The sequence below is a fragment of the Bos taurus genome, chromosome 3 (assembly GCF_002263795.3).
Source record: "Bos taurus isolate L1 Dominette 01449 registration number 42190680 breed Hereford chromosome 3, ARS-UCD2.0, whole genome shotgun sequence".
Lineage (NCBI taxonomy): Eukaryota > Metazoa > Chordata > Mammalia > Artiodactyla > Bovidae > Bos > Bos taurus.
The window spans coordinates 93,184,058-93,196,490 of NC_037330.1; the positions used below are offsets into that span (position 1 = coordinate 93,184,058).

The 12,433-nt window shown below is 40.7% G+C and overlaps 1 protein-coding gene across 1 annotated transcript in view; it reads right to left on the minus strand.

Moving 5' to 3' along the window:
• Positions 1 to 11,534: 11,534 nt before the first annotated feature.
• The window catches only part of LOC100297152 (sterol carrier protein 2), a 33,788-nt gene continuing 32,889 nt past the window's right edge, over positions 11,535 to 12,433 (minus strand). Inside the window, 1 exon segment of the mRNA XM_070556554.1 lies at positions 11,535 to 12,327. Within this exon segment, the coding sequence (XP_070412655.1) occupies positions 12,130 to 12,327 (198 nt within the window). The 3' untranslated portion in view covers positions 11,535 to 12,129.

Sequence of the window (12,433 nt, forward strand, 5' to 3'; positions counted from 1 at the left end):
TTACTCTCTAACCTTTACAACCCTGCTAAGACAAGAACCTGCCTCTGTTTACAGATACAGAGACATCCTTAGAAAGGATAAATGATTGCGTAAAATGGCCAGGTGTACTTTCCCCCACAACTGGAGTTCTTTCCATGATGGAGATCAGCAGGTAACTTAAGCAGGCAATTGTAGAGCCTGGATTTGAACCCAGGACTGTCTGTTTCCATTACACCAAGAACCGAAGAATGGGAAAGGGAAATATTTTTGCCTTCTTTGGCCTCAAATTCCAGTTCTCTCAGAGCTTAAACTTATGAGAGTTGGTATGATTCACAGGATTGGACAGGAGCCAACACAGAGCTGCATCTCATGTCTTCTCAACATTAAGCCTAGATTCAAGTGGAGCTAGAACAGCAAGATTCTGCTGTTTGAATACACATCAACTAAAGACTGCCTTCTTGAAGGACTTGAGAATCAGCACATATGCTGAGCGCCTAGTGTGTTAAATTCATGAAGACTTTAATCATTGCAGCCTGGTAGGGAAGGTATTCTCCAGCCACAGGGCACACCACATGCCCCACCTACCCCATCCCCTCCCCTCAGAGAAGTAGGCTGTTCAGTGGGATGCCAAGGTAAGGCTCACGCAGGCTCTGTGGTGGCCCAGTGCATAGGCACAAGCTCAGATCATCTGTCTGAACCACTCTGAGTGTTTCCAGTGGAAAATGGAGACAATCCTAGTGTTCTAGAAGCAGATCCTCTAACCTGCACAAGGGCCGGAAAGACAGAGTGGAAGTTGAGACTTGAGTTTTCTGAATCTGCTTGTGCTGCTTTGGTGCCTTCATGCTGCCCCTCCTTTTAAGCTCCTGCTATTCCTATAGTGCCTGGTGTCAAGTACAGGCTTTGGATTTAGATCTGGGTTCAAATCCCAGCTGGGTTCAAATAAAGATATTACCTATACCTCACAGAATGTCTAAAGTAAATGAGAAGATGGAAGTACAGGATTCTGCACAGGCTTTGGCACATGGTCAGCATTCCATAAATGGCAGCTGATATTATTACAAAACTATCACTGAGATCTGACTAAACATCCAAGAAATATTGTTAAAGCAGGAAGGACAAGTAGCAAGAATTAATCAGAAACCTCCACATGGCCTGGGTAAGCGTCTTCTGATTCAAAACAATACAAAACAAGAAAACTCCAAAGAGGGGAGGAGTAAGATGTACACAGGGGCAGAGAGAGCTGGCAATGAAGCACTAGAAGGCTCTCAAGATGGAGCTGATGAGGACAAAGAGGCAATCAGGACCAAAGTAAGGGAAGATAAAGTGGTATTATATTACTTCATCATCAGAGAAGAAAATAACTCCTCTTACTCAAAACCTCAAGATCTTTCCTTATTAAGTAGCAGAGTAAATACTGATCTATGGCAGCAGCTTAATTTTCTGGACATTTAGAAATCAAATTGCATGGTGGTTTCTGTACATATGGATTCCATCTGAAGGATCTTGATAAAAAAACATCAAAGGACAAGCAGGGAATGATAGAAAAACCACAAGCCAAGTCAGGTACAGAAAAGTCTTCTGGGCTCTATAACATTCCATGCAAACTCTTTATTATTGGAGTTTTCTTGCTGAATATTATGTTTCTCATCTCTTTCCCCCTGGACTGTAAACCCTCCAGGGCAAGAACCTCATCTCATGTTCTGTAAGGCCCCTTTCTAGCCCTAAAATAGCATCATTGTAGTAGGCAGAATGAACCACCAAGGATGTCCATACACTAATCCCTAGTTAAATTATATGACAAAAAGGACTTTGCAGATGTGTTTTAAAGTTATAGACCTTAAAATAAGGAGATTATCCTGGATTAGCCAGATGATTCTAACCTAATCACATGAGCTCTTAAAAGCAGAGAACTTTTCCTCGCTGGAGGTAGGAGGTGAGGCAGAAGGGGAGATCAGAGAGACCTGAAATGCAAGGACTTGACTAGCTTTAGAGATGAAGGGAATGTAGGCAGCCTCTAGAAGCTGAGAACAATCCCAGGCTGCCAGCACAGATACGGGTACTTCAGTTCCACAGCAACATGCAGCCAAATTCTGCCAACATCCTGAATGAGCATGGAAGCAGATCCTCTCCCAGAACCTCCAGATGAGAACTCAGGGGAGCCAACACCTTGGCTTCTGCCTGATAAGACCTGCAGCAGAGAAACCGGCTGAACCCACCCAGACTTCTGAGCTACAGAATTGTGGGATAATAAATATGTGTCAAGTTAAGCCACTAAATTAGTGGTAATGTGTCACAGAAGCAATAAAAAACACAAACAGAAAATTAAAACTGTTTCACACTACAACAGCATTCTCCCACACATCATTTCACTTAATCTTCCCAAGCATGATGGGATTATTGTCCCCCTTTATTCCTAAAATTTCCCAATTTTTAGGAAATTGATGCTCAGCGGGGATAACTAACTTGCTCAGGTGACCAACTAATGAGTATGTACTTGAGCCAGAATTCAAACTTAGGCCTTCAGGTCCCAACTCCAGTGAGAGTTGTCTCTTATATTGCAGCTACCACTTGGTGGCTTTCAGATTCTACTAACTTAAGCTAAATAAAATGCAAACTAAAAACAAAAAAAAAGAACAAACAAAAAGTGAGGCTACTTTTACACTGTGGAAACTTAAAAGCCTCTCAATACTCATTTATTTCTGTTTCTTCTGAAGATATCTAATAAGTCAGGGTTCAGTTCAGTTCAGTTCAGTCACTCAGTCATGTCCAACTCTTTGCAACCCCATGAATTGCAGCACACCAGGCCTCTCTGTCCATTACCAACTCCCGGAGTCTACCCAAACTCATGTCCATCAAGTCAGTGATGCCATCCAGCCATCTCATCCTCTGTCGTCCCCTTCTCCTCCTGCCCCCAATCCCTCCCAGCATCAGAGTCTTTTCCAATGAGTCAACTCTGCATCAGGTGGCCAAAGTATTGGAATTTCAGCTTTAGCATCAGTCCTTCCAAAGAACACCCAGGACTGATCTCCTTTAGAATGGACTGGTTGGATCTCCTTGCAGTCCAAGGGACTTCAAGAGACTCTTAAGAGTCTTCTCAAGAGTCTTGAGAAGCCTCTTTTCTCTCTTGAGAAGACTCTCTCTCAAGAGTCTTCTCCAACACCACAGTTCAAAAGCATCAATTCTTCAGTGCTCAGCTTTCTTCACAGTCCAACTCTCACATCCATACATGACCACTGGGAAAACCATAGCCTTGACTAAACGGACCTTTGTTGGCAAAGTAATGTCTCTGCTTCTGAATATGCTATCTAGGTTAGTCATAACTTTCCTTCCATGGAGTAAGCGTCTTTTAATTTCATGGCTGTAATCACCATCTGCAGTGATTTTGGAGCCCAAGAAAATAAAGTCTGACACTGTTTCCACTGTTTCCCCATCTATTTGCCATGAAGTGATGGGACCAGATGTCATGATCTTAGTTTTCTGAATGTTGAGCTTTAAGCCAACTTTTTCACTCTCCTCTGTCACTTTCATCAAGAGGCTTTTTAGTTCCTCTTCACTTTCTGCCATAAGGGTGGTATCATCTGCATATCTGAGGTTATTGATATTTCTCCCGGCAATCTTGATTCCAGCTGTGCTTCGTCCACCCCAGCGTTTCTCATGCTGTACTCTGCATACAAGTTAAATAAGCAGGGTGACAATATACAGCCTTTATGTACTCTAAGTCAGGGTATACGCAAGTAAATATAAAAACATGTCAAAGTCTTCTTTCTGATACATAGAAGAAATATTTTGATAAATGGGAAGAGGAGAAATCCTCAAAAGAGTGACTGTCAACAAAATATTATCTCCCATTCAGATGCTTTTTCTGCCACTGTTAAGGTACATCTTCTAATGAAATGCTCTGATTTGCCAGATTTGTTTAGGAACTTCTCTGTGGTTGGAGCTCTCACTCCTTTCGTGACCAGTTTTTACTGTCAGGAAATCCAACTGATTCTGTCTGAAATTTCCCTTCTATATTTCTTCCCATTATTTCTAATGAGCAAGCAAAATAATCTCCTCCCCTTTGGTCTTTCCATCTTTCAAATATGTGTGAACTGTTATCACGCCCTGCCTTAGGGTATCATTTTGCCAAGTGGAAGGCTCCTTTCAGTCTGCCTAAGTCAAGCTTTCTCTTATACGGCTCTGCCTTCTTGTCTGAAATTCTTTTCCATATATTCCTGTTCTAAATGAGGTGTTTAATCTTGAACCAAGTGTTCTATATACTACAGATAGTGCCATATTCTTAAAGGCGAATTATACAGTAACTTGCAAGGAAAAAGAAAACTTACTGTTTGGTAGTTGGTTAGGAAACTGTAGCACTTACTGCTTCTCTGCTTGCAATTTAAATGAACAGCAGACTACAATGAATCTCCCCCTATTTTACATAAAAGTTTATGGCCACAAATCCAGGAACCAAAAGGTCAAGCATTTATTACATGCTGCTGAAAACAGCACTGTGAATATTTACAAAGTATTTAAATGACTATTAATAGAATAGATAGACTAAATGGATACCACTTCTTGCAATAAGTTTTGGATGTGTTGCATTTAAAAAAACATTTCTCCAAGAAGTCTGGCTAAAGTTCCATACCAGATTAAACTTCCTGCCAAATGGAATCAGACGCCACATTTCTTAAGGGCCAGAAATCTGGCCCAATATTCTCTGTTCTTACCAAGAACTAAAGAGCCATTTGTTTGCAGCAGTCTCCAGATAGATATTAATACTGGACCTTTCCAATAGATTTTGTAACTCTCTATTGAGAAAAACTCTAAAATTTGGCCAGACATGGCTGTGGTTCCTGATAGCACATAAATCTTTGAAGACCCTTATTAGCTATGTAGTAGTATACCCCAAATTCCTAATTCATATCAGTGTGGTCTCTAAACAAACTCAATCCCACAGAGTAAGTTACACAGAGGTACAATCTGGCTGATTACCTTCCTTTCCCTAGTCAATAAGATCAAGCAATTTCTTTGTGTTCAAAAAGCAACTATGCCATGGACAGCTAGAACCATAATCTTTGGCTGAAATGAAAACCTTCTGAAAGTCTAAATAATCCTATATTCATTCACTGAGTTACAAAGACTATTAAATTTTCATGAAGTTTGAGAATGTAAAGATGAGAAATGAAAACTTTCCCCAATCTTGAAGTCAGCTGATTATCTGAACTCAGAGGATTATCATAAAAGGTTCCAATGAATAACTTCCTTCATGTTAAAAAAATTTCTCAAATAACATTAGGCACCATCCACGGAGTTACCTGACATTTTACAACTACAATTGCTAATCCTCACAATCAGGAAGACAGGCATTAATATTCCTGTTTTACAGAGTGAGACGCAAGTTCAGAATCATTATCACCTCAGGGAAGGTCCCAGAGTTTAAGTGCCAGTTCGTGCGTGCTCAGCCACAGACACGCCGGACTCTGTGATGGTATAGAGCCCGCTAGGTTCCGCCATCCATGGGATTCTCTCGGCAAGAATACTGGAGTGGGTTGCCATGCCTTCCTCCAGGGGATCTTCCTGACCTAGGGATCAAAGCCATGTCTCCTGTCTCCTGTATTGCAGGCAGATTCTTTACTGCTGAGCCACCATGGAAGACCTAAATGCCAGAGTTAGGACCAAAACACTCATCTGATAGGCCTCTAGTTTTGCCACCATACCAGGCTGCTCTAGATGTATTATTTTGTGAAATAATTGAAATAATTTCTGAAGTTTAATTGCTAAAGTTAATTACAGGATTTAATTTCATATTTCTTTTTTCTACAGTAACACATGAAGAAAATAGAAGGATTTTATGCTTATATGTGACTGAACCTTTTACAAGGTATGTTACAATTTTAAAAGAACTTTAATGGATTGTTGTCTACTCTTCATTTGTTTGAGCAACCTTTACTGATGCTTACTTTGGTAGACATAGTATTAATACTAGAGACAGAGATGAATAACAGAGTTTCTACCTTCAAGGTATTCACAGTCTAATGAGACTATTTTTAAAAAATATGAACATTGCCCACCTTGTGCAGAAGAGGAAACTTGAGTCTGGCAAGGCTTAAAGCCTTGTGCTAACTTAGCTTCCTAGAGAAGGAAATGGCAACCCACTCCAGTATTCTTGCTTGGAAAATCCCATAGACAGAGGAGCCTGGTGGGCTACAGTCCCTGGGGTCACAAGAGTCAGACATGATTTAGCAACTAAACCACTACCACCACCAACTTAGCTTCCAGGAGGCAGACAGAATCTGATCTGAGATTCTTTTGATCACACCTCTGTGGCTCCTCCACCCTCACCTCCACACTCAACTTCCTAATCATGCTCTCCATTATTTTTCTTCTACATATGCTGCAAGGATTACAGAAATCTGAGATCTTGAATTCATCTGAACAGGTATGGCAACAAGACTAAAGATTTTAATGTACACAGAACCCACTGAGCCACTTTGTTTTATAAACATGTACTAAAACTACAAATAAACTGATTTTTCTGATTACTTCAGGCTGCTTCAATATTAAATTGAAAGGCTATCCTGAGAAGCTACAAGTATTTTCAAAGAAAGAACCAGATAAGTCTGGCTGAAGAATTTTTAATGTTCTCTGTCATCATCGGGGCAGCGGAAGGTCATTGTCATAGAGAATGCACTTCTATGATGAGGTTCCTATTTTCAAAAATGTCCCCTGTGAATATAAAATTGTTATTCAGCTTATCTCATTCATTCGCTTTATGACAGAAAGCCAAGACTTTGTGCTGGGAGTGTCAAATGGATATATGAAATGCAGTCTCTGCCCTTAAGGAACTCTGTTCAGTGGGAAACAAATTACTGCAAAGGAATGATTACAGCCCTGGGGGTTTTTCTGTTTGCTTGCTTGCTTTGTGGGTTTGTGTGTGTGTGGCAAAGAGAGACAACTCCATGAAAGCTAAGACACAAAAAGAATGAAAAGGAATTTGCCAAGTGGATCAGGTGGGGGACAAGAGGGAGAGAATGGTGAGGGTGGGCACAGAAAGCAGCATGTGCAAGATGACCTAATCTAGAACTAAGAGTATTAGCTAATGTCCTTGCTCTATATTAATTAATTATAATTAATGGAACTTTTTTGTTTTTATTATTCATAGCTCTTTATGAAACCAGTTCTAATCTAGCACTGAAACTGATTTTGCAGTAATCACCAGTGACTTCCATGTTGCCAAGTTTAATCCAGTAGACACTTCTTAGATAGCATCCTGATCGACCTGCATAGGACACAGTTGACAATTGCCACTTTTAGGCTATACTCTTTTCCTGCGAAATTTTCTTCCACCTCTTTAGTCCCTCGTTCTTGTCCCCCTTGACAGATCCTCCTCCTCGACCTGATCTCTAAAAGCTGAAGTTCCTCAAGGCTTCATCTAACCCTACTTCTCCCCTTCCCAAGCAATACCATCCATTCCTGTGGCTTTACACACCACCCAGTGTTCAAGCCCTCCAAATGTGCCTCTACAAGCTGACCTCGCCTCTGAGCTCCAGTCTCATAAATCCAGCTGCCTCCTCGGTGTCTCTACCAGGAAATATTTTCAGGTACCTCAAAGTTAACAACAAGTTCAAAGCTGGAGCTTACTATTTCAACCACTCTCCCTAAAATCTGCTGTCCCTTCGTCATTCCAGTCATGACCCACCATTCACCTGGCCAGTCAATGGAAATCATTCTTCCCCTATCTGGTCACCAAGTTCATCAGCTCTACCTCTGCATACTTTTGCCCATCTACCAACGCCTCCATTACTGACACTCCAGGACACTACCTTCTTCCACCTTCCATTCTCCAACCCGGGAGCTCAGTACATTCTCCTCACAGCAGGCACAGTGACAGCTTCAATCATTTCATTCCCCTGCTGAGAGCCCTTGGGTTATGGTCATCAGTTCCTTCAGAAATAGTTTAACTCCATTCCCTTCTTCTGGTACATGGTAAGATTGTGAAGTTAGGAGCATGTGACATTATTTGGACAATGAAATGGGAGCAAAAGTGATAAGCATCACTTAAAGGTAATTTTAAGAATCAACACATACTTCAGCTTTTTACTTCCTTGGTCCTGACAATCCCAGTGCTCCAGACGGAAGCTGCAGCTCCATTGGACTGGGTTCTAGACAAGATATGATGGCAAAGCTGATATATAGCATGAGTGAGAAATAAATATATGTAATACTACACCTTCAAAAGCTTCCAAATGCACAAAGAATGAAACACAAGTGGCTTACTTAACGAACAAATGCCAATATAGCTGGCTCCTGTGATGTTAGATATCTAACATCATCTTGGAGCTGTCCTTCCAGATCACGATATTCCACTCACATTGGCCCTCTTGCAATGTCTAGAACAAGCCAAGCATCTTTCATCTTTCATCCTTTCCTGAATGGTTCTTTGCATGGTTCATTCCTCACCCTGTAGATCTCAGCTTAAATATTACCTCTTCAGAGATGTGTCCCTCAACCACTGTCTCAAAGACGGCCCCTCACTGTGACTCTCCATCACAGCACCTTGATCATCTCCTGAAAAATAGATCAGTCTATAATAATGATTCTTTGACTGACTGTCTCTCCCACTAGGCTGTAAGCACTATTAGGGGAGGAGCTTACTGCTATCTCCAGTGCCTAGCATTACCCTTAATGTGGTACCCTATAGACAGTAAGCACTCAAGATAATTTGTTCAGTGAATGAACAAATGAGAAAAGATTCAAAAAAACTACAGTGACTTCCCTGGTGACTCAGTGCTAAAGAATCCACCTGCCTATGCAGGAGACATGGTTGGATCCCTGGTTCAGGAAGATCCCACATGCCTCAGAGCAACTAAGCCCATGCACCACAGCTACTGAGTCTGTGCCCTAGAACTTGTGAACGACAGCTACTGAGCCCACACACCATAACTACTGAAACCCGCATGCCCTAGAGCCCATGCTCTGCAATAAGAGAAGCCACGGCAATGAGAAACCCATGTACTGCCGCTAGAAAGTAGCCCCACTCACCACTACTAGAGAAAAAACCCAGGCAGCAGCGAAGACCCAGCACAGCCAAAAATAAATAAATAAAATTATTTTTTAAAAAAACTATAGACATCATATTGCACATCACAGAGGCAAAAGGTGGGGAGAAAAAGGGAACTTGCACTTACAGTAAGGAAATTAAGAATGGCTAGGATGTATAGCTAACATTCATTTAGGTACTTTACATGTTATTTCTCTAGATTCTCAATAATCCTAGGAGGTCAATATTAGTATCTCCACTTTCTAAGTCAGGTAACTGAAGCTCAACTTGCTCAAGTAACAAAACCAGTAATGGCATTAGTTTTAACTCAGACCAGTTAATCTTTTTCCTCCAAGCAATGATGCTTCTCTAGAAATTAAACTGTTATTACATTTTTATCGAGTACTTTTCTATTATAATATCAGTTCAGTTCAGTTTTTGGCTGTGCTGGGTCTTTGCTGCTGCCTGGGCTTTTTCTCTAGTGGTGGCCAGCAGGGGCTACTTTCTAGTTGCAGTACACAGGCTTCTCATTGCTGTGACTTCTCTTGTTGCAGAGCATGGGCTCTAGGGCATGCAGGCTTTCAGTCGCTCAGTCGTGTCCGGTTCTTTGTGACCCCATGGACTGCAGCACACCAGGCCTCCCTGTCCATCACCAACTCCCAGAGCTTGCTTAAACTCATGTCCATCAAGTTGGTGATGCCATCCAACCATCTCATCCTCTGTCGTCCCCTTCTCCTCCTGCCCTCTATCTTTCCCAGCATCAGGGTCTTTTCCAATGAATCAGTTCTTTGCATCAGGTGGCCAAATTATTGGAGCTTCAGCTTCAGCATCAGTCCTTCCTGTGAATATTCAGGACTGGTTTCCTTTAGGATGGGCTGAAGGAGATGGTTGAATCTCCTTACAATCCAAAGGACTCTCAAGAGTCTTCTCCAACACCAAAATTCAAAAACATCAATTCTTTGGCACACAGCTTTCTTTATGGTCCAATTCTCACATCCATACATGAATACTGGAAAAACCATAGCTTTGACTAGACAGACCTTTGTTGGCAAAGTAATGTCTCTGCTTTTTAATATGCTGTCTAGGTTTGTCATAGCTTTTCTTCCAAGGAGCAAGGGTCTTTTAATTTCATGGCTGCAGTCACCATCTGCAGTGATTTTGGAGCCCAAGAAAATAAAGTCTGTCACTATTTCCATTGTTTCCCCATCTATTTGCTGTGAAGTGATGGGACTGGATGTCATGATCTTAGTTTTTTGAATAATATAAATTGCACTTATATATGGATACATCTCTACTCCAAGAACCAGTTTTTGGCTTTCTTTTCTTTCTTTTTTTTTTCAGGTTCATCCTAAAGCCTATAACAAATATCTCCTGTTATCCTGAACAACAGGAAGCAGAATAATGCAGCAAATCCAAACTACAAGTAAATCAGACATTTTGTTGGAACTTTTTTCTTGAACTATTTTTTTCTTCACAGAATAAAAAGCCAACACGATTAGGAAGTAAGTCTGTGTTCTGAATTCATTTTCGGGACTTGAGATCAACTTGTGCTCCTGTTCAATTGTTTAGTCATGTACGAGTCTTTGCGACCTCATGGACTGTAGCCTGCCAGGCTCCTCTGTCCATGGGATTCTTCAGGCAAGAATACTGGAGTAGGTTGCCATTTCCTCTTCCAGCGGATCTTCCTGGCCCAGGGATCGAACCCGCATCTCCTGCAGCTCTGGCACTGGCAGGTGAATTCTTTACTGCCGAGCCACCTGGGAAACCTGAAATCAACTTATACTGGCTTAATTTAGCATATTGCCCCATTCTCAGACACTGTGCTGCTTGTTGCAGAACATGCAAAGTTAAGTGGCCAAGGGCTATGGGATCCACAGTCCTGATTTGATTAGTAGAGATGCCGAACATCTAAACAAACAACTGAAACCACCCAGCACTTTGCCTCTGACTCATCTTTGGTAAAGTAATTGTTTTCCAGCAGAAAGGTGTGCCCCGAATAACTCCCAAACAGTTCTGCTGGGCTCTGAGTAGACTCACAGGCTTATCAGAGCAGAAGGAGCCTTAGGGACCATCTTAAATGCCCTATTTTAACAGGTTAGAAACTGTCAGACATTACTTATTTGCCTAAGAGAAACAAGACTCCTGACTCCTAGTCAAGTGCCCTTTCCTCCACAACACAGCACGTCCCTAACCAAGAACTAGTGACTGATTATGGGAAAGTAGCAGTAAATAGAGGTCTAGATAAGACAGATTGTAAATCTCCAATGTTTCTCTTACTCTCTATCATTTAGAGAACTCTGAATCAAAAGAAGATACACAAGAAAAAAAAAAGGAGGTGAGGAAGAACAGTTTTCTATTAAACATTCTTCTGAAAGCATTATTTTACTCCATATCTTACTGAATTATTAGAAACAGCATTAGCATGAGAAAATCTAGGAAGATAAATGTGGCTAGTAAACTAAACATATGGAAAAGGAAAATTATAACAAAGAAAAGAGAGTTTTACAAATTTAATTAAAGTAATACAAGAGTATAATTTGAAAGTTGTGCATCTTAAAGCAAACTTTATTTGTTCAATTATTTTTCACAACAGCATTTTATGGTTCTAATACACTGAATTTTTTTCAAGAAAGAAACTCATTTAAAAATAGATATTTACTCCCAAACTTTGATCATATTTCTTTAATGTGGGAAGAAAATACTGCTTTGATGGCATGAAATGCAAAATTTTAAAGTTTTTTTTTTTAATCCTAATACAGAATTTAAAGAACTGTCCCTGGGAAATCGGCTGAGGTCATTAAGTGCACGACACTGAACACTGGCCAGCTACTGGCGTTCTGTTTCCTCCCTAGTTCTCCCAAAGAAAACTTAAATTGAATCTTCAGCACAATAATCCTCAAATGTGCTTTATAACCAAAATGAGAGCTTTTGTTTACATAGTTTTTGGATTTTGCTATTCCTAATTTTATTCTAAAATTCAATTTCACCCCAAACCATAATTACCATATTAACTTTGCAATGCACAGTTGAATGCAATTCAGCAAAGCAGTAGTAAACCATCAGGCTCTGTTCACCCAGGGCTTAGGAAAAACAAGATTGGTCACACCCATTGAAAAACAAACTTCATGCTATTTCCCAATGTGTAGTTTCAATCTAAGTTCTGACAATGAAATATATGTATATCTATATATCTCAACTTGATTTTCAAAGGTAGGCAAAGGGAGTTCTTTACAGCTTAGCTTTGCCTGCGGCTGAAGCTGGAGATTTTGTCACTTCAGAGCCAGATTCATGTTGCCAGTGATTTTCAATCTGCCTTGAAAGAAGGCCTGTGAGGAAGAAGAAAGAAAATTTATTATTTTGTGTTTTGAGATTGCTAATATTTCTAGACTGTCCAGCCCCAAGATGATTTATTTATCCAAGTCTCTTAAACTT